The 23,674-nt window shown below is 39.2% G+C and overlaps 1 protein-coding gene across 1 annotated transcript; it reads right to left on the bottom strand.

Annotated features, from left to right (window-relative positions):
- Positions 1-8,838: 8,838 nt before the first annotated feature.
- LOC149821603 (uncharacterized) lies at positions 8,839-12,359 on the bottom strand. The gene is made up of 2 exons (XM_089980889.1): positions 10,544-12,359; positions 8,839-9,440 (listed from the first exon to the last, which is right to left on the bottom strand). The coding sequence occupies exons 1-2, from the start codon at positions 11,996-11,998 to the stop codon at positions 9,069-9,071; spliced, it is 1,827 nt and encodes a 608-aa protein (XP_089837015.1). The 5' UTR covers positions 11,999-12,359; the 3' UTR covers positions 8,839-9,068.
- Between the last annotated feature and the right edge of the window lie 11,315 nt (positions 12,360-23,674).

Raw genomic sequence — 23,674 nt, 5'->3', positions numbered from 1 at the left:
TATCCCGCAGTTTGATCTGTAGTGTTGTTAATGTGAAGACCTTAATGTCTAAGAGGGAATATATAATCAAAAAAATAAAATTAAAGTTTTTACTGGCTTTTTGCTGGTGCAGCAAATGTGTCAGTAAAAAGCCCTTTGACACTGAAGGACTTTTCATAAAAACGTGTTTACCAGCGCAATGCTGTGCCAGTAAAGTTTATTTTTTGCTGGCGCAAAACTGCGCCAGTGTTATATTTTTGCTGGCTCAGAACTGTGCCAGGAAAAGTTCTTTTGAGTTTTATAAATGAATTAAGTACTACATCTTTCCTGACGCTATTTTTGCGCCAGTAAAACCTTTATTTCTTGTAGCGTTATTAAAATTGGCTTCCCTTTAAAGCCAAGTTACAAAGCTAAAACATAGTAAACAATGAAAGGAAGTAATATATGCTACAGTCAACACAGAGAGCAAGGTCATATGGGCATAGTGACAATTATCGCAAGATTTATGAAAATCTCACGATAATATCGTGAGAAATTACTTGAATGTTTTAAACGGTAATTTATTGTGATATATTCAAAATATCATGATTTTTTGGCAAAAACATAAATATTGCAGTTTAGATGAGATATTTATGTTTTTAACGACTATTTATAGTGAAAAAACTGTGGTTTTTATTTTTAAATATTTTGTATTTATATTTTCTTATAAAAATTATTATTTATTTATATTTTATCATGAGTTTTTGATTGCCAAAAATGCAATTTTAACTTTCGTCACTATGCATATGGGCACTAGACGAATGCATTTGCATTTGCCCATGCTTAGGGCTGGTAAACAATCCAAAAGAACTGAAGAAAAGGTTCTTAAGCTCTGCTCATTTCTTGTGCCGAGCTGAGTTGAGCTTGAGCTCATGAAAATCCCGAGCTAAAAGAGCCAAGCCTGAGCTAACTTATTTAGAGCCAAGCCTATATTTTTCAGAGTTCAAAATAATAGAATTTTAGACTCTAAACCAATATTATCAGTATCGGTAGGTATCGGCCGATACACATCATATCGGCAGAAAATCGATACGCATCACCCCTGAATTGGTTTTTTAAATAAATGCAAAAAATTCTAAAAATTAAATTAGTATTATTATTTTATTATTATTTAAATAGTTTTAATGCGTGCCACATTATGATTAACACATAATATTTCTTATTATTTTCTGGCCAATACAAAATGATTCACTTGAGTATCGATATCGGCGGATACAGCTGAATCGGTGGCCCAAGGATTCAGGGCTGATACCGGTACTGACAACATTGCTCTAAATCCATTAAACTAAGCTCAACCTGGCTTATTTACAAAATAAATATTTGTTTCGAACTTGTAAGCAAATTGGTTTTAACTCTAAACTTATTGCTTGCAAGCCAGACACTTCACTTATCTTGGTTCTATGATATAAAATATGTTTATCATTAATTAACAAACTTATACGAGCTGAGCTGAGCTGAACATGAGTCAAGCCACAAGTGGTTCATCATGTTTACCATGCTTAGGCTTTGACTTTGTTCTTAATATTGAGCCCATCCTTGGCGTGAAAAGATCAGTTGCAATATGATTGCACAAATATTTGTACATTAAGCACTTGGTCACCCTCCATCTTGGGACAGGCCTGTCACTTGCGGGGCCCAAGGCCTTATGGAGGGTAATTAATCTACAATTTTTTGTGTCATGTGATTGCACCGGATCCGGACTCATCCTTGGCCATGGTTTGAGGTTTGCACTACAGTTTATCTTATTTAAGAAGATGGATGATTCTTGAAAGATGTTTCTTAAAAAGTTTGCTTTGATTTGAGGGTCAAAATTGATTGGAAATTGCCTTTGACTTATGGGTCAAACTTAGAATGTGGTTGCTTTACTTTAAGTGAATATGTAACCACATGAGTCCAATATAATCCTCGGCTTTGTAATTATGTTTTAAAAGGCCATATCAATGTTACCAAGAAACGGATTTGAATCAATTTTGAAAAAGATTCAGAGTGTTCCGGACCGGCATGTTTTCACTTTTTTTGTTTGGCGAGGGCCTTGGCTTCTAAGCCCGTGACACAGAGAATCGGTCAGAGATAGAAGTTGAATCTGCCAATTTTTAACCAACGGATGACACATGTTAGTAAAATATTAAAGCTATCTTGAACTCTCTTTAAAAAATATTAATAAAAAAGACTAATCAGCTTATTGCTTATGGCCAACACGGAACGAATCGGCCGATACTGACAACACTGGTATGGCCAATACGATACGAATGGGCCGATTCAGTCCCATTCAGAATTATACCCACAACACTGAGGCATATAACTTTTTATGGTTGTGTCCTTGTTGAATAAACTGCCAGTTAAATGGATAAAGTTTCAGCCTACAATCTCAATGGAGACATGTCTCTCTCATTTTTTCAGTAATTTCCAATGCTTTCTTTTGCAATCTATTACAAATAATTCTTGCTTTCTGGAAGCAATATGAAAGCTTTATTTTCTACGCTTCAAGGCTTATTCCTTTACTTTTCAAGAGATTGTACAAGTCAATTAAGGGTGTCTTTGCCCACGAGGGCTCCCCTCATCTGGTAGGGATGACTTGTGAATGTCGTCAAGTTGACAGCACGTAACAAGTTCAAAACCCATTGGTGGCGTCCCTTGTCATAAGGTTGAAGATGGGTGCAGTTCTCTGGTTGCAGGAAGGCCAACCAATATACCAACGGGAGGCTCCGCTTGTTTGGTATCATATGTTGAGACGTTGAAAGTTCAAAACCCATGGTATGTTGTGTAACTGGTGGGGGTCTACTTAACCCCAGCTTGACTATTAAAAAAATAGGAAGGCCAACCAATATGTGGTCGGTCACCCTTTTTTTGGAAGGGCTCCCTTGAATTAAGGGTGGGAAATCTGAGAATGAGAGATCCTTCTTACCCTTGTCTTTATAAATTTCCCACATCTCTCTCTCTCTCTCTGCTTAGATAAGAACAAGAATAAACTGGTATGGATGGAAGTTTTGGTGGAGTCATCATTCTTTGTCTTGTCTCAGAGATTGCCATCAGACTTTAAGAGCAAGGGTTTAGGGGCCTCGGCTCATGGCGTTCAAGTTGAAGGACGTTGAGAGTTCGATATGCGGGAGTTTTGCATCCTTTTTGCATAAAGCCCAAGCAACAGGGTCCCTAGGATTTTAACCAGTATGGGTCATATAACCACACGCTTCATTCTCTTCCAGGCCCCACCACCTGGATGGGGGCTTCTCCCTCATTATGAAAAAAGAGCAAGGAAAGGGAAAAATAGATGTATTTTTTTTTTAACTGTAGACCCTTTCTAGCTCGGTTTTATGCAGTTGTATGGGTCTTGGTCCCAACTGGATGATTGGATCCATTTTATAGAATTAGTCCCGACTGGATGTGGATCTGATCATAGTTTACCACTAAAAAAATGTGAAGCCATGAAATAGATTTACCTAGACATTGCTTATAAGTTATTCAAAACCTATTGCCAGGTCTCCTGCAGGTCTGCTGATGGATTTGAGATGAAAGTGGTACAGTGGTGTCACTATGCTCCCAGTCTCTGACTCCCATCTGAACAGGACCATGTGAAGCCTGTCATCATCTTTTTTGGTTGGTTGCATCAAAGCTCAGCACTTAGCTGTGCCTGTGTCTGAACTCTGAATCATCAACATGGCAAACAAGTGGACATATCCATCAATGGCTTCTCAAAGTTACCATCTGCTTCGTTTAGAGACTTAAGAGCAGTGCCTGTCTGAACTCTGAATCATCAACATTGCACACAGGTGGACATGTCCATCAATGGCTTCTCAAAATTACCATCTGCTTCTTTTAGAGACTTGAGAGCAGTTCCTGAAAATAAAACTGTAAGGGTGCACAATTTCATCCTTAGAAGACTGGTTGCCCGCAACCAACTGAAGTTGGAAAATGCCCTAATTTTCTGTTACTTAATAAATTTTTTTTTGTAAGGCAAGCTTGTTGGACATTTCGGGTCTGGGTCCAACCCATAGGGTGACCCGGTTTGACACTATATTAAGTGGGCTGTTAGTGAACAGTTTATAGGTGTTAGTGGGGGTGGAAGTTAAGTGAATGTGGAGAGACCACATTCAGTAACCGCCCCTTATCTCTCATTATAAAAGGAGGGGTTGGGTTGTATGATTAGTGCAGCTAACAACCTATTGCCCATATTCTAGAAGTTTCAGTTTGTGTTTGGCGTTCTCCTCAACCTATCGACGTCCTCGATGAGTCCATGCCTTCAAGTCGATGGTGAGCATTCTCCTCACCTTGTTTGATGACTTACTCGTGCACTTAATTTTGATCTCTTTTGCACAATACAGTCAGTTATAAAAGGACAAATGAACTCTTAATGAGGTTATTTTACACTGTGTGCAAGAAAAAAAACGAAGCAAAAAAACAAAAACAAAAAGTGCTTACTTGGTAATAGCCTCTAAAGACAAAAAAAAAAGGAATAAAAAAGCTGCAGTAGACCTTTAATCACAGAAGAAACAGAAAAGACATAAGAATCCAAAGTCCAGTTGTTTCTTTTGCAAAGGAAATGGTCACATGAAGAAGAACTGTACCAAATATCATGTTTGGCGTGAAAAAAAATGTGCGCTCCTTACTTTAGTTTGTTCTGAGGTTAATTTAACTTCTATACCCAAATACACTTGGTGGATGAATTTTGATGCTACCACTCACATAAGCGTGTTTATGCAAGGTTACTTAAGTTGTCGAACACCAATTGATGTTGAAAGATTAATCTATGTGGGCGATGACAAATCAGTTTAACTTAAGACAATATGAACCTTTAGGTTATTATTAAAGACTGATAATTATTTAGATTTAAAAGAAACATACATTGTACTGTCAATTAAATATAATTTGGTTTCCATTTTCGCATTAGATAAATTAGATTATTTTTGTTTATTTAAAAATAATCAACTTAAATTGTTTATTGGTTCAAATTTTATTGGGACCGGTTCTTTATCTGTGGTTGATAACCTATATTTACTTAATATTGTTGCCTCATATAATAAAACCTTGCATTCAAGTTTTCGTAATACAAAACGAAAATTAACAAATGAGAATTCTGTTTTATTATGGGATAAACAATTATGTCATATTTCTAAACAAAGAGTTTGAAATACTTGTGGCAAGTAAAATTCTTGATTCTCTTGATTTCACTGACTTTCAGGTTTGTGTTGAGTGTATAAAAGAGAACCAAACAAACATAAAGAAAAAATGTGCCGAAAGAAGAACATACATCTTAGAACTAATTCATACAGATATTTGTGGGTTATTCCCTCCGGTTTCTTGGAATGATCAATAATATTTTATTACGTTTATAGATGACTCTTCACGTTATGGGTACCTATATTTAATTTATAAAAAGTCTCAGTTCCTGAATGTGTTTAAATTATTTAAGGCTGAAGTTGAAACCCAACTTGACAAAATGATTAAGGCCGTCAAATCTGACCGTGGTGGTGAATATTATGGTAGATATGATAAATCAGGTGAACAACATCTATGACCCTTTGTTAAATTCTTAAAAGAATGTGATATCGTCTCTTAGTACATCAGTACACCACGCTAGGCACTTCTAGCACGAATGGTGTTGCTGAGAGACGAAACAAGACCTTAAAAGATATGATACAAAGTATGATTTTTTATTCTACTTTACCAAAGTCCCTCTGGAAAGAGACATTAAAGACTACAACTTATGTATTGAACATGGTACCAACTAAAGCAGTAACTATGACCCCATATGAAATGTGGACAAACAAAAAGCCTAATATGAAGCATTTTCATATTTGAGGATGTCCAGTTGAGGCTAGGCCCTATAGGCCACATGAATAGAAACTGAACTCAAGAACGATTAACTGCTATTTTGTTAAGTAATCTGAAATATCCAGAGGTTATAAATTTTATGACCTTATAAATAAGTTATTTTTTGAAACGAAAAACACTTGTTTCTTTGAGTATGCTGAGTTTGTGGGGAGTGATAAGGTAAAAGACATTCTTTTGAAGAAGAATTTGTTTCTCTTCTTACAGTTGTTGACAATGATCAGATTATTATTTTTGATATTGTTTCAACAAATTCAGAACAAGGCAATGTTCTAAGTCTCCCAATCCAAAATCAAGCTTTCACTCCTTGAGTACAAACTCAACAAGCTCAAGAAACACCTCAAGTTATACCTCAAGAACAAGTGCCATTAAGAAAATCCACTAGAGAGAGGAGAAGGGCAATTCCTGATGATTATATTGTTTTTGTCCAAGAACATGAAGGTGATATTGGTTTAAAGGAAGATGATCTAATCAACTTTCATCAAGATATATAAACTTTTAACTCTCAAAAGTAGATAGATGTCATTCATGAGGATATTAAATTTATGAAAGATAATGACGTATAAGATCTTGTCCCATTACTTGAAGGTGTGAAATCCATTGGTAGCAAATTGATATTTAAAAACAAGAGGGTTTCAATGAGTAATGTGAAAAGATATAAGACCCATCTTGTTGCAAAATGATTTACTCAAAAGTTAGGCATTGATTATACAGGGACTTTCATTTCAGTTTCTATGAAAGACTTTCAGAATTATGATGATCCTTGTGAGTCATTTTGATTTAGAGCTGCATTAAATGGATGTAAAGACTGCATTACTTAATGATGACATTTGATGAAATACTATATATAGTGCAACCAAAATATTTTGTCTCAAGCGATGCAAAGAAAATGAATTGTAAATTAAAGAAATTCATCTATGGACTTAAGCAGGCTTCCTGTCAATGGTATAATAAATTTCATCAAGTTATTCTCTCATTTGATTTTAAAATGAATGTGGTTGATGAATGCATATACCATAAGTTCAGTGAGGTTAAATATATTTTGTTTGTTTTATATGTTGATGACATATTACTTACTAGTAATGATATAGGTATATTGCACGAAACCAATAGATTTCTGACAAAGAAATTTGAAATGAAAGATCTTGGTGACACCTCTTTTGTATTAGGGATTCAGATATATCGAGATCGTTCTCAGGGTATTCTTAGATTATCGCAAAAGAGCTATATCGAAAGATTCTTGATAGATTTGGCATGAAAGATTGTAAACTAGGTGATACCCCTGTTACTAAGAGAGGCAAGTTCAGTTTTGCTCAGTGTCCTAAACACCAGTTTGAATTTAAGAATATGAAAAATATTTTCTATGCATCTATTGTAGAGAGTCTTATATATGTTCAAGTATGTACACGTCCTGATATAACATATATTGTAGGGATGTTGACTAGATATCTAAATAACCCAGAGATGGATTGGAAAGCAGCCAAACGGGTTATGTGGTACTTGCAAAGAACAAAATATCACATGCTCACATACAGGACGTCAGATCTGTTGAAGATCATTGGGTATTTTGATTTTGACTTTGCTGAATGCTAAGACAATCGTAGATCCACGTCAGATTATGTTTTTTTGTTGGCCGGGTGAGCTATTTCTCGAAGGAGTGCCAAACAAACACTCATTGCATCTTTCATTATAACAACAGAGTTCGTAGCCTATTATGAGACATCCAATCCCGAAATATGATTACACAATTTTGTCACTAAACTGTGAATTTTGAATAATGTTGAAAAACTGCTAAAGTTATTTTGTGACAATAATTCGATAGTGCTATATTCCAAAAACAACATGAGCTCGTCGAAGTCAAAGCATATTGACATCAAGTTCCTTGTTGTTAAAGAAAGTACAAAATGATCAAATATCTATAGAACATATTGGCACAAACTCCATGATTGCGGATATGCTTACCAAAAGTTTGCCACCCAAGGTCTTTCAAGAACATACTGTTCGAATGGGTATTTTATCATTTAATGACATGCTGGTTTAATGAGAGTTTGTATTTGAACGTTCTATGATATAATAAAGTTTCAATTTATTGCTTTAGTATAAAATTTATATTTCGATTTCATTCCGTATTCATTTTTTTCTAATCTCACTAAAGAATAAGGCAAAACCAGTTAAAAATAGGCATGTTTGGATCACATTATATGTAATTTCTATGCTTCACATCCATACTTGATCTATGTCATTTGGTTATGTCAATATACATGATCATTGATGGGTTTAATTATGATAATTGTAATGAAGTCCGCTTTGGTTCTATATTAACATGATCAATGTACCAGATTGTTTGTTAGAGATGTCATCTAATAAGACAATGTTTTTGAGCTCATAAGATTATAATGCATGATTATAAGATGACATATGTAGCCCAAGTGAAAGATTGTTAGATAAATCGTGTGAGCTTGCGTATGTTTAATTACACATTATATGTTAAGCTCATATAAAATAATCACATACGGTTGAGCCATATAATCTCATATGGTATGATTATATTATGTGCAGAGACCTCATGTGCCTTCATTTGTCAATTTTTTATTTTATGATGGGATAAATTGTAAATAGACTCTAACGCATTTACAATTAGGTTATGGTCCACAAAATCATATATACAGTGACTATTCTCTTTTGCCTCCCTATCAACAAAGAAAACTGACCCTCTCTCATTAGGTTCAGAGAAGAAAGTAATGCCACGTATATAAGTTCTGCAAGATCATACCTGTGAAAGATCTATCAAAACACCAATGGATTCAGGTATGCTTTCACATCAAGTTTCGATCCTTTTAATGATTTCGCACGAACAAGTTAACGATCATATAAAGTGTTTTTCGGATTTATGAATCCACCGTACTCAACATCAAACTATTGACCATGGCCATCAGTCAGAAGTTATACTGTGGCATATGGCATAATCCATAGGAGGGATTGGAGAGCAGAACAGCAAGCAAATGGCACATAAATCATAACTGAAACTAAGTGAGATTTCACATCCATGCAAAGGTGGGGCAGAATCATGTCATAAGTTGAGCTCCACCAGAAGAGTAAGACTGACCCAGATCTTATACCATATCACAAGGGGGAGCGTTTTTTGATAATTCCTGGTCAGAATTCTTTCTTGATAATTAAAGCCAAATAAACTGTCTAATTGTTGTGGCCCATGAGGCAGGGGTTTAACCTTCAAGACTGACTTGCTGCATCTCGGAATTCCTGGATGCCGGCTTCTTCCCCTTGTTCTTGGCCTTCACTTTCATTCGTTGCTTTTTCTCCTTTGCATCTACCCAAGTGTAGTCTGTGGGTATGAGAAACGGATCGACATCATCTCTCCATTGGTTCTCCGTGGATGCTGAACTGCTGTTTGGTTGCCCTCGACTTCCTCTCATCCATGAGATCCATGAAGATGAAGATTCAGAATCCTTTGTCTTGGAATCCTGAAAATGAGCAGGGCTGGAGAGAGGAGTAGAGAACTCCTCCACTGGCTGAAGCTCCTCAAACTTTGTAAAGGTGACGAGAACTCTAATGGTGGGCACAATTGGAATAGCAACCTGAAATGCATCAAAAAGAAGAAAAAAACTTTAGAAAATTTAGCAAACCCAAGGTGGCAGTTGTGTAAACTGTTTCAGAGTAACAGTTCAAAGATATAAAAACAAGTTCATATCACAACAGCAAGGAGTTTTTTTTTGGAGTCCTCCATGTCTTTAGTCAGGTAGCAAGAGTCAGCTAACAGGGTCCTTGGATCTTTTATACGTCTGGAGGCTCCAAGAATTGTTAGAGCAGTTGTGTAAACTGTTTCAGAGTAACAGTTCAAAGATATAAAAACAAGTTAATATCACAACAGCGAGTTTTTTTTGGAGTCCTCCATGTCTTTAGTCAGGTAGCAAGAGTCAGCTAACAGGGCCCTTGGATCTTTTATACTTCTGGAGACTCCAAGAATGGTTAGAACAGGTACCGATGTGATACTCAAAGTCGTTAAGGAGAGACAATATTGCTGTGGCTGTATTCCTTCAGTTCCTACAATTCCCAATGGGTATATTGTGTGCTGTGGAACGTGTTATACAGTCCTTACCAAATACAACAAGCCTCTTGATAAAGAAGCACACACAAATAGGAAAGTATAAGCAGTGTTCGTCCAAAATTAAGCAAACCAATAAAGTTTTGGTAACCAACTTCCCAAGTTTCTATTTCCATGCCAGTGTACAATGGTTCGGCTACAAAACTATGGTCTTCCAATGTCAATTAAGCAAATTAAACATCTCATATCCTCAATATTTAGAGGATTCAACACCAAATCCGTCCACTAGATGGAGCAGTGTTCGTCCAAAATTAAACAAACCAATAAAGTTTTGGGAACCAACTTCCCAAGTTTCTGTTTCCATGCCAGTGCACAATGGTTCGTCAACAAAACTATGGTCTTCCAATGTAAGCAAACTTAGAAACATTTGGGGACCCACTTCCTAAATTTGTATTTTCAAGCCAATGAACAATGATTCAACAACAAAATTATGGTGTTCCAATGTAACAACAGGATTCCCATTATCAACAATTCACCAAACAAAAATCAAAGAAAAGAGCCACAAATTTGATCATGGAAGAAGTGAAAACAAAAGAAGGGATTGAAAAAAAACAAGAGGCAAAAAAGGAAGGATACCTTAACGGGGAACGTTCCCGGAGGCAATTTGGTGGTCAAAAGCTCCCTCAACCTCCTCACGGCCTTCACTTTGTTAGCCAAGATATCGAGCAACGGTAACAAATCCTCCGTCTTCAACGGGAAATCTTCCGTCAACCAAAGCACCGGCCTCAATCCCTTCCTGTACTCGCTCTCATTCTTCCCATCACCCAAACCCGCACCAGCACCAGCACCACTCTTCTTCTTCTTCGTCATCGTTGCCGTTTTTGGCATGCTCCCTGCCTTCTTCCCGTCCCCAACCTTATTCCCTGTCGCCGCTCGATCCCCACCCTCAGCCAATTTCTTGCCGTTCCACCCAAACCACCCCTTTCTCTCCTTCCCTGCGGCGGCAGCGCCGTCGCCATCACATTCCTCTTCATCCGAATTCCCGCCCGCCCTCAATGCAGAGTCGAGCTGCATCCTCTCCTCCGCAGTGAGCAGATCCTCCGCCCTGCCGCCCGCACCGGCCTCCTCCTCCTCGGCCGCTGCAAAGAGCTCCTCGTCCGTCATCGCCCCGGGGACCTTCCTCGACTTGACGCTCACCGTGACGTGGTGCATCTCGTAGACCCTCGCCTTCCACGCCCCAACCGTCTCCGTCCGGTCCTGCCTCCGCCAGTTGAGGTGCGGCACGAGCTCCGCCTTCGTCACGTCGATCCCCGGCCGGTACATGTTAGTCTGCGCCATGAGCGCCACTTCCCGCGCCACCTCCGCCTCGCTGGGCGGCGCCCCTGCGCCCTCGAGCGCGTTGGCGACCTCCTTTTCGCGGTGCGCCAGCACGATGAGCGCTCCGGTGGGGATCCTGCCGGAGGCGTCGCCCTCGCCGAAGAAGATGAAGCTCTGGTCGGACCGCTGGATGCGGAATCCGTCGAAGCCGGCGAGGGTCATGTCCGCCCGGAGGTTGGCGCCGCGCTTCCAGATCCGGTAGGTGTCGGAGGGGGCGATCCGGCTGATGAAGGGGATGACGGAGCTCTCGAAGTGGAAGGAGATCTCCATGTAGAAGTCGCGCAACCGTCCTGAGGCGGCGACGAGCCGGGGGAGCCGCCGGCACCACTTGGCCCAGGCGAGAGGCTGGTAGTGGCGGGCGATCGCCGCCGCGACGGTGTCCTGCCGCGAGCAGACGGCCTCCTGCAACGAGCTCCAACCCCGCTCGTTCTGCAGACTCCAGTCGGCGCCGGCCGCCATCAGGATGTCGGTGGCCACGGCGTCGCCCAGACGGACGGCGACGTGCAGCGGCGTCTCCCGTCCGGGGATCCCCTCGCGGACGTCCAGCACCGCCGAGACCGCGTCTGCCCGGAGCTCCGCCGCCACCGACTCCTCCTCCGTCGTCACCAGCCCGACCTCCGGCAGCGACCCCACGATGCGCCGCAGCACCGCGTGGTCCCGCCGGAGGACCGCCGTGTGGGCGGGGCTGTGCGCGTACCGCGACAGCTCGTTCATCTCAGACCACTGCTCCTCCTCCTCCTTCTCGACTCCTTTCTACGAATTGTAGAGTGAAAAAGGAATCAGAAGTCAAAAGACCAAATCTTGACCATGGATTGAAGGCAAGAGAAGGATAGATTCTCTGATTGAAGGGCCCTTTCAGATCGGAGACGGCGTGTTTGGATCCCCCAAGTGGGGGAGAGACGATCTGAAGCACTATTTCGCCATTAAAAAAACATAAATCTCTCTCTCTGATGAAAGAAAGGAAATGATGGGGAAGGGGGAATGGAGGGTACGGAGCAGGATTAACGAATTTGGGTCGTCCCCTTTTTGCTTTTGCTGCTTCTTCTCTCTCTTCCTTCCTTTTGTTGCTTTGGTCTCTCTCTTACTCGGAGGTGGTGGAGTTTTGGGAATTGCCCAGGGATTGGTGAGGGATTACGGAGATGGGATCCATGTTGTATCTGTATGAAGGGATGTGCTTTGCTTGTTACGAGGGGAATTGCCCTACACTGGTGTGTGGGGTCAGCCGTTAAGGGGGATTCTCTTTCTTACTTCTTTTCTCAAATGTGTGGGGGTGTCCCCCGGCAAAATTTTCTTGCTGTTTTTTGTTGAAGCTGCTGTGGTTTTTTTGTTGGTTGATATGCCTCCTTTTGTAACCTACTTACTCTCTCCCTCTCATAGTTCTCCACTTATTTTTCATATTTACTTGATTTTACAGGAGTCCACTCTTGGATTGTCCGATTTCAACACTTAGGTAGGTTTTTCTAAGATTTAAAGATCAACAGTTTATTTTTTTTTTATAAATATTATATATATATATATATAAATATATACAAAGTAAAAAAAATGAAAGTTACATGATTTTTTTTTTAAATTATTACTGCTTAAAAGGCAACATACCCTTTTTTTAAAAATGCAATGTAAAGATATAAGAAAAAAATTCATTTTCTTATTTGAGAAACCTTTTTTTTATAGGCAAACTGGGGTTAGGCAGACCCCTACCAGTTATACAACTATACCATTGGGTTTTGAACCGCCAAAGTTTCAACGACATACACTTGCTAGCCTCTTATTGGTGAGTAAAACCCTATTTAAGAATATCTGAATAACATAATTGGACGGTTAGGTTGCACTATCATAACTTAGAGGTGTCTAGGGATGGCAGTGGATGAGGGTGGGGGACAAGGTCTATACCCTTGCCCTATCTCAAAAATTTGCCCTTCATCCCTGCATGGGTTTTGATTTTAACCTTCATCCCCGCCTCCATCCCAATTTCATGTCCTCCATCACCGGTTCAAATAGGGCATGGCGGAGTGGAGCCTTATTTCTCTTAGGTCCACTGTCATCTCTAAAGGCATTTTAGTTATTTTATTAGTGGAGATCGGGGATAGGGCGGAAGAAAGTGTAAGTCCATCCCCGCTTTCATCCTGCACGGGTTTTGATTTTAACCTTCATCTCCACCTCCATTCTCGTTTCATGTCCTCCCACTAGGTGGGAGGTGGCCCCGTTTCCCCCAAATCCACTGCCATTCCTAGGGGTGTCATGTTGGAATCTCTAGGTTTTAACTACCATTTTTTTTTTATCACCTGAAAAAACCTCTCATAAACCTGATCACACTGTATATGGCTGCTTGTATTTTTTTTTCCAGTGTTTGTTTGGTGGTTGATGGACATTGTAATCTCACCCGGATGGGAAGGGTTATCTTGTAAAATTTTAAAACTTTGAGACTTTTTGTTTTAAATCTCATTTCACCTTGTTTAACTTCCGTTATCCGTTGATGTTTTGTATTTTTGCTGTACTTTTTTTTTTTTTAACCTGCACGAGCTGTGGATGAAGCAGCCTGCCCCACCTCACCTCTGATGACAGTTTTTTCACAGTTTTATTTTTTTTATTTATTTATTTTCCTCTTCTTTCATTCTGACATCAAAAAGTCAACGACGCCCTTACCCTCTTATAAAATGACTACGGGTAGGGTGAATGCCTCGAAGCTGGTTTGGACCTAGGTGAGTCCGAATCTGGATCTGACTTTGAGGTACTGGTACTGAGTCTTGGCCCAGGTCTGCCGTAAAAAAAACATACCCCAGTCCTATAAGAATTACATGAACCAGACCCGTTGATACCCGATAAAATAATACTTTAAGCTTTATTTTGGGTCCTCATGTTAATTTCTCAAAAAAGGTGGTGATGGGCTTGGCGGTGCTTTCACCATTCTTGGCTCCATATACTAATAGGACCCTTTAGGACAGATTCAAATTTTAATCGAACCTCTTCCTTTATCACCAAACCCTGACCCTATAGGGTGGGGGTACGGGTGAAACCTGACCCATTGGCACCCCTAACAATGAAGGATGTTTGATCTTCTTGAAAATTTGGTTTTCCTTCAACCTTTTTTCATTTTTCAATTAACAAATTACTGGTGAAAGCAAAAAGGTTGGCTAAGATCCATAAAAAATCCAGGATTTTCCCAAGAATTTCTTAGTTCTTAGAAAGTGGAAACCATGTGGGACCAATACATGGTGCCAAACACTGGTTAGGAGTCGGGTCGATTGGAGACTGAAGGCTAGGTCATTTTCAAAGTTGATCAAGCCTTGAGTGAAGTATGATTTCACGAGTGCCTAGTTGACTACTTGACTTTGCATGTCTCATTCAGAAGTAACTTAAGCAAATGCATTACAGTCAACTTTCCCTTTGACTCTAATTAAAAAAAAAAATTTGAAAAATTTACATTGTAACTAAAATATGTATCTCTTTAGAACTGGGGCTACCCTTGTCTTGCAAGTTCAAATCTCTATGATATCATTGTATAAATGGTAGGGTATGCTCAACGGAGCAAAAAATTTAAGCTAGGGTGGGCACAAATGCACAGCGGCTCGAGATTTTGTTAGAACATCTGGCGTTTGATTCAGTGCGGACAACTTTTACAAATATACATTATGGGTCGGATAACATGCATTTTCTCAATAAATTGCAAAAAAGAGAGATTAAAATACAAAATCTTTAAAATCTAAAGCGTACAAAAAAAAAAAGGATTTAGCATCGATCTCTCAATAAATTACAAAAATAAGTATTAAAGTCTAAAATATACTAAAAAAAATATCGGATTTAGCATTATTCACTCAATAAATTACAAAAATAGGGCTTAAAATAAAAAATTTCTAAAATCTAAAGCCTACTAAAAAAAAATCAAATTTAGCATCATTCAATCAATAAATTACAAAAATAAGTATTCAAATTTAAAATTCTTAAAATCTAAAGCATAACAAAAAAAATCCCTAACCCTAAGATCAAGCATGCATTCACACAAGAAATCCATTAAAGTACAAAAAAACCTAAAATCTAAGCAATAAATAAAAAGCTAAGAACCCTAACCCTATACCCTAATAGAGAGAAAGAGAGAGCACCTAAATGTGGTTGGATGTAGGCATGCCAAAGAGAAGGGATGCCAAAAATGGGCACGCCAGAGTGGTGGGAGAGAGGGCAGAGCAACAAAGCCTCACAGAGGGCGGAGATATGCAAACGTTCTCATGGAGAGAGAGAGAGAGAGAGAGAGAGAGAGAGAGAGAGAGAGAGAGAGAGAGAGAATTTGAGCGTAATTAGGGCAAAATCGTGTGTGTGTGTTGGGGGGGGGGGGGGGGGGGGGGGCGCAGTCACCCTGACCCATATTCTCTTAAGAGAATTTTACGGGCCAGGGTGGGCACATGCCCACTGCTCCACCACTTGGTATGCCTAGCCACAGCTTACCTTTCAATATATAGATTTCTTCTTGGTTAGAGAAGATTGTGGTTTGTCAACTAACATGGACAACCATGGTTCAAAATCAATGGAGGGCATCCCTTGCCCCAATGTAGAAGCTAGGTGTACTCTCATATGGGCAGGAGGACCTTAAGTGGTTTCTTCTCGTTATTAAAGTGATTTTTTTCCCCATGAAGAACAGGGAATCCACCTCCAAAACAGAGACCTAGTCACGTTGGTGATGCCTGCGGTATTTATGATCACTGACTTGACAGTGCAAACTTGTGGTGCACCCCTTGCCTCCAGGGGTTCCCTTGCTCAAAGGGGTGACACCCGTGGGAATGACACTTTGACCACCCGCCTAGCGGCCAAGACACCCTCTCACTCTGCCAAATCCCTTGGGGCTTTTAAACAAACACTTACATGAAAAGAAAGCTCTACAAAGTTCTAGATTTTGTTGGTATTGAAATACAATGTTTCTTAACTACACATTGGACACAAAAAAATAGTAGCAAGTAGGAAAGAAAAAATGATGACTTTTTCAACCCTTACAAACCAAAGAAAAATTTTGAAAGGAAAGTTTTTATAAAAAATCCGATTTTTGAAAGAAAATATTCCTCCACCCCTGTAAATTTTTTTCTTGCATTAATAAAACCATTCACCCATAACACATCTCATTTCATTGATTGCCACAAGAACATCCTTCATCTTCGTCTTCCTCCCACGCACCACTATTTTCAAGTCTCCCTCTCAATCTCTTTCGAGGGGGCTGATTTACCTTCTCTCCCTCTCTCTCTCATTTTCTCATGTTTTTCAATCTGTTTTTCTCTTTTTTTTTTTGAAAGGCAAGCTGGGGTTAGGCATACTCCTACCAGTTATACAACTATACCATTGGGTTTTGAACCCGCAACATCCCAACACAAGGTGACATGCACTAAATGCTCTTAACACTTATGTCATTTTTTTTTTAAATCTGTCAAAAAAAAAGAGATGCTCCTACCACTGTTTTTCTCATGCAACACAAACAAGCTAAAATTTTTCATTTAGAAAAATTATCGTATAGTAAGCAAAATTTTCTTTTCTTCAAATGTGCCCGGATGCGTTAGTCCACTTTTGCAACGTTAAAGATCCCATCATTTTTACTAGAATGTAGATGGGTCCAAAACTGTCAGAAAAAGGTTAGTAAAACCCCACTGTTCTCACCACATTCTAAAATTTACCAACTCTGCATAGAGGGCCATCCAGTCTAGTTGCTGGTGGTCATGTGCGCCACAATATGTGCATGAAGGTGAATAGTTGGCATTCAAAGTGATGCACAGATCTCTTTATCAACTATTCAAAGCTCTAAGATTATTTTTTTATGACGAAGAACCCTCGCCGAAGTGAGAAAAACTCTGGATGGGCCCCATGACCACCCTGCCTTGCGTGCCCCCACATCTGAAAGCTACAGACACACCCATGTACCAGTGAAGTTTGATCTGGTGCCTTTATCTCAGCACAATCACAACCACCCCGCTAGCCACGCGGGTGACCCCTTGTTAAATATTGAATTGGATAAACATGTAGTATATATGTACTTGTAGCTTCCGATAACGGTTGGGTTACATCAAGGATCTGCTTTAAGCCCTTTCCTATTTGCGATAGTGATGGATGAGCTTACGAGATCAATTCAAGAAAATGTACCGTGGTGTATGTTGTTTGCTGATGATATTGTTTTGATTGATGAGTCTAGAGCTGGGGTTAATGCTAAGTTAGAATTATGGAGACAGACATTGGAAGCTAGAGGTTTTAAGTTGAGTAAGAGTAAGACTGAATATATGAAATGTCGGTTTAGTAAGCAACGAAGTAGTGATGGGAGTGTAGTGAAGCTTGGTGAGCAAGATATACCGGTGAATGATTATTTCAAATATTTGGGATCCATCATTCAAAAGTATGGAGAAATTGATGGAGATGTAAATCATAGGATAAAGGTTGGGTGGATGAAATGGAAAAGTGCTACTGGAGTGCCGTGCGATCGTAGAATGCCATTGCGGTTGAAGGGAAAGTTTTATAGGACGACTATTAGACCCGCTTTACTATATGGTACGGAATGTTGGGCTGCCAAGAGACATCATATTCAAAAAATGAGTGTAGCTGAGATGCGGATGCTTAGATGGATGTGTGGAAATACAATAAAAGATAAGATTCGGAACGAAGAGATACGTAAGAAGGTAGGTGTTGCACCCATTGAAAATAAGATGCGAGAGAATCGTTTACGGTGGTTTAGACATATTCGGCGAAGGCCTAATGATGCTCCAGTTAGAAGGTTGGAGAAATGAAAAAATATATTAGTTAAAAGAGGTCGGGGTAGGCCTAGGAAGACTTGGATGGAGATGATGGGAAAGGATATGAATGCTTTGAACCTCACCGAGGACATGACGTTGGATAGAAATGATTCATGTGGAAGACCCAAAATGAATTTCTTTTTTGGTTCATATCGCTGACCCCAATTGTTTTGGGATGAAGGCGTAGTTGTTGTTGTTGTTGTATATATGTACTTGTAGCGCATGGGAAACACAAAATTGGAATATATAGTAAATTTGGTATGCGCAATGCCAATCACTTGGCATGTTTCAATCTATGTCACAAAGACACGAGGATGTGTGATGCGGATTCGATGTGCAAGTTCGATATTAAAAAAAAAGGACATGAGGACACATAACCAAGGCATATATTTTCATAAAAGGAACTTGGGCTAAAAACTGACACAACACAACAACAACAACAACAACAACAACAACACTACAACTACAACTACGCCTTCATCCCAAAACAATTGGGGTCGGCGATATGAACCAACAAAGAAAATCATTATGGGTCTTCCACATGAATCCTTCTCCTCCATTCATTTCTATCCAATGCCATGTCATCGGTGAGGTTCAAAGCATTCATATCCTTTCTTATCACCTCCATCCATGTCTTCCTAGGCCTATCCCGACCTCTTTCAACTAATATATTTTCCCATTTCTCCATCCTTCTAACTGGAGCATCATTAGGCCTTCGTCGAATATGTCCAAACCACCGTAAACGATTCTCTCTCATCTTATTTTCAATGGGTGCAACGCCTACCTTCTTACCTATCTCCTCGTTCCGAATCTTATCTTTTATTGTATTTCCACACATCCATCTCAACATACGCATCTCAGCTACACTCATTTTTTGAATATGATGTCTCTTGGCAGCCCAACATTTCGTACTATATAGTAAAGCGGGCCTAATAGTCATCCTATAAAACTTTCCCTTCAACCGCAATGGCATTATACGATCGCACAACACTCCAGTTGCACTCTTCCATTTCATCCACCCAACCTTGACACAACACATCATGCAAAAATAAAACTTTCATTGAAAAGTAAATAAAAATGCTCCCCAAAAAGTTCTCATAGGATGGAAAATGAACAAAGTTTTTTTTTTTTGATAGGGAAGAATGAGAAGAGTCAGCATGTGGCAAACCATAGTTAACAGGAAGCAAAATAGATTCCTGAAGTGGAAGCGGAGAAGTGAGTGTTAAAAAGTAGTATGAAGCAGGATTCATTTTGGAAGCAATTATACAAGCAGAAAAAGAAACACAAAAGAATCGAGGGTGAAACAAATAAAAAACAAGCTGGGAAAGAAAAAAGAAACAAAAATAATAATAACACAAAGGAAAATCAAGGAGGAAACAAAAGGGATGCAAGAGTGAAGCAATTTGAGAAGCGTGTTACCCACAAATAGGAAACGACTTTCCTCCATGCATTTCCCTTTTGAGGGAAACTTGGCGCTTCCCTCCTTAGAGAGGTGCTTCTGGTAACTATGGGACAAACACTACAATGCATAGTGGGGCTCTCGCATTAGACCAGTTACAAGTCTTCCTAGTAAAGATGCAACCTATGCCACAAATTTAAGTGATATTTTGAAAATATCATGATTTTATTTGGGTATTTTCACTGCGATGTATTCATAACAATAATAATTTTAAAATATTACTAATTTTGAAAAATAATGTATTTATCTTGATATTAACATGATAAAAGCCTTTTGTAGTTTTAATATATATATATATATATAAAATTAGTTTTTTTTAATATTTTTTACATTATGCTACAAATTTTCATATACTAATATCTTTTGAGAGAATATTTGTGACATTGGATACAACAAGAAGAGGTTGCACATGTTGGGGACTGAGCCTAGCATGTGTGGGTGGCCCTCGTTATGCGATCAGATCCGTTTTTTAGATTGACCTGCACGTTTGATGGTGGTTTGGCACAAGCAGATATTATTACGGGCCCAACAAGTTTTTACTCCATTTTTAGCAAAGAAAAATAATGAATTATAAATGTTTGAGCTCATGACATGACCAAATGTATATTTGTTGGAGCTTCCCAAGTCATAAAACTACAAAAATTTTAATCATCACTAAGGCTAGAACTTTGAAGCTCCCACAGACACCACCAAATATATATAGGGATTTATAATTTTCAATCATCAAGTTGGACCATACTGCAAAACATTATATTTTTCTATGATCGACCTATTGAGCTAGGACTAGCTAGGGATCAAATCCTAGACATTTGACCAGCATGACTAAGTATGATCTATACACATTTCCTCAAAAAAAAAAAAAGACTATCTACACGTAGGGATGGCAGTGGACCAGGATAGGGGTGAAGGACAAGGTCTTCACCCTCGCCCTGTCTCAAAATCGAGACCTCCATCCCCGTTTCATATCCTCCATCCATGGTCCAAATGGGGCAAGGTGGGGTGGGACCCATTTTCCCTCGGTCCATTGCCATCCCTAAAGACAAGAAGGGTGGGGCAAGGCGGGGATTGGGACAGGGCGGTGCGGAAAAAGCGTAAGTCCATCCCCGCCTCCATCTCCGCACGAGTTTTGATTTTAACCTCCATCCCCGTTTCATGTCTTCCATCTCCGGTCCAATTTTTTGCCATGGCGCTTTAGCAATAATCTGGTGGAAAACATTATTTATGATTCATATTTTTGAGTAAATATTTTTTTGACTTTTTAGGATAAATCAGACTCTACAGTTGTGATCTGCATGGTTTATTCAACAGAAAACGGGTGTTGGTCATGAGAATGTTTGATTTCCATGTTTTTCTTCTTCTTTAAGAGCTTCAAAATCAAAGGACTTCAGTGTACCAAAATTCATGACTCTAAAAATCATGTTTTTTATAAAAAAAAATATGATCCAAAGTGTAATTCCTACCAAAAAATCCATGCTGAACATCCCTATATATCTCGGTCGGCCGCTTGGCCTTCAGGTATAGGGCTGCGGAAAACGTCGTGTATTTGCCATTGACCAAATTAAGTTATTCTGCAATGTATTTTAAGGCTAACCCAAAACAGGTCTGACTATCCTCAAAGAGATTCATCTGGATAGTACATACGACCAATTGCGCCTACTAAAGCCGGTGCGAGGTATCGAACCTCATGGCATGGTTGTATAACTGGCAGGGGTCTGCCTAACCCCAGCTTTTTTTATAAAAAAAAAGTTTTAAATAACCAATATTGGCCAACCTTTGGGTTATTGGAGCACAATAAAATGACTCTTAAGCCTCATATGTTTCATGCAACTTACATAGGAAAGTGTTGAGCAGGCAACCTTTGTGTGTAATCCTTTCCCACTATGAATAAAACAATCATCAAAGCATCACGGTGAGAAAGTGCCGTGTTGGCTCAAGTGAGCCCGTGTTTTTCTATCACCTACCACTTTTTATATGTAAAACCGCTTCATACTTCGTGCCCATTCTCACGTAAAGCATTTTCTTTACATGGGAATGAAACATACAAGGCCTTAGGGTGAGTTTGTTACGTACACCCCCACCCAAGAAAAACCACTTTCTCGTTAAAGGGATGCTAAAGCCAGAAAGTGCTTTCCTATGGCAGCAAATGTGAACCAATTTTGATGGAAAATATTCTTTATAGCATTTGTTATATTTGTTTCACAGCCCTTAGGAAACAGGTTCCCTTTCCTATGAAAGATGGTTTCTTTCATAGGAAAGGGTATGAAACAAACACCCCCACAGCAGTGGTCAATAAAGGCATGTTTGTTTTGGTCACAGCTGTGATTGATTCTCAACTGTGATTCCTCGGCCTCTGAAGGCTGGTTACAGGTTTCACACAAGTGACCAACTTTCACAAGTTACACTTTCACAAGTTACACTTTCACAGGAAAAAGCTTTCTCATGTTCGCAACGCCCTGTGATTCTTCCATGATTATGATTTGAAACCTCAAGAAGCTATGAAATTTTCATAATCACAGGGCGTTGCAAACATGCCCTTAAAGTGTTTTTGAATTCTTCTTTCTCTTCGAATGTTGAGCATCGTTTGCATGGATCATGGCAGGGTCCATGTTTCTTTAGGATGTGGGTCTTCAATCTCCATAAATTGTGGTCAGCCTTTATTGTGGGTTTTCCAAGTCAATAGTGCAGATCATGGCCCCCCTCATCCAAAGGGAACGAGTACTTTTTACATTGTAATCCCCAGGCAAGAGGGAGTAGGGACTGCAAATATGGAATTTGGAATAGTGTTTTTAGATAGAAAGAGTACCTGTCTTTTCCACAAAGGCAGCAGAGACAAGAAGGCACCAAAAGTTGGAAATATTTACCAACAGAGGGTTCTGCTTGTCTTGCAGGAGCAGTTAGTGCACGTCACCTTGTGTTGGGACGTTGCAAGTTCGAATCCCAATGGTATAATTGTATAACTAGTAGGGGTCTGCCTAACCTCAGATTTCTCTGTCAAAAAAAAAGTTGGAAATATTTTGTTTTCAGTGAGAAAGGTGTTCTACAGAAAGCTAGAATGGACATATTGTATTATGATACCATAGGTGCTAACTTTAACAAGGAAATGCTGAGAAACCCAAGAAGTTCATTTATGTTTGGGTGTGACATGAAACAGTTAACAGAATCATGAATTCCATATTTTCTACTTTGACTTGATGTAGTTGGGTATACTTCATATAACTGCATAAACAAGTAATATGTTCGCTACAATCGTTTGTACCTACAATCCAGTTGGAATCTCACGATGCAAATCATTTTGGCTCAATCTAACCATGTAGATGCATTTAATATGTTTGATTTAGCAAGGATTTACCTTTAGATCATGTTCTTTCAATTAAAAAAACATGTTTTTAAGTACAAAATTTTTGTTTATTTGCAATTATCCATTTTTTCATGAAAGAAAAAACTTGCATACGCATCGTATTCCAGCAGTTCAAAAGTCAGTTCTTACTAAACAGAGCATGTATATACATAACATTTATGAGGTTAGATTTACCAAAAAAATCACTTTGGCTAAGTTGGTTGTAGGTACAATCGATTGTAGCAAAATATTAACCCGCTTAAAGCATGGGATATCTTACATTCACATTTCGATACAGATAAATGCTTTACTAGTTAAACCATTTTGAGCGTATGCTTGCTCTAATGCCATGGAAGATCTAGACTAGTTAAGCCCCTTTGAACGTATGCTTGCTCTAATGCCATGCAAGATCTAGAATTATGGATATCTCTACATAATGAAGCTGGTATTATGAAGTCCCTTGATCGAGTTATCATCTATATATATATATATATTTTACACATAATTTAAAAGGTGAGGGTCGTTGCTTGGTGTAATGGTAATTAAGTGCTGTTGTGGGTGTCTTGAATTTTGGACCCGCTTTGATCCATGACCCGAACCAAAAAATATATTGGGTGAGCGTACAATGTGGATTTTCACTGGTATTAACTGGTCCAGTCTTGTAATTTTTCTCATTTGTACCAGTTAGGGTTTCATGCTCTTCGCCATATTTATAGTCATTTCCTTTCGATAATTGAGCATGAGAGTTTCAAGTGTATTAGGGATTAGGATTTTGAGAGCTCTGTATCTCGCCTCTGTATTTCTTCATAGTGAATTTTTTGCTCCTCCTTCACTCGTGGACA

This window comes from Nuphar pumila, chromosome 11, assembly GCF_984573655.1.
Source record: "Nuphar pumila chromosome 11, dmNupPumi1.hap1.1, whole genome shotgun sequence".
NCBI classification, from domain to species: Eukaryota; Viridiplantae; Streptophyta; class Magnoliopsida; order Nymphaeales; family Nymphaeaceae; genus Nuphar; species Nuphar pumila.
The sequence above is the reverse complement of the archived record's forward strand: the minus strand, read 5'-3'. Positions and strand labels throughout refer to the sequence as shown.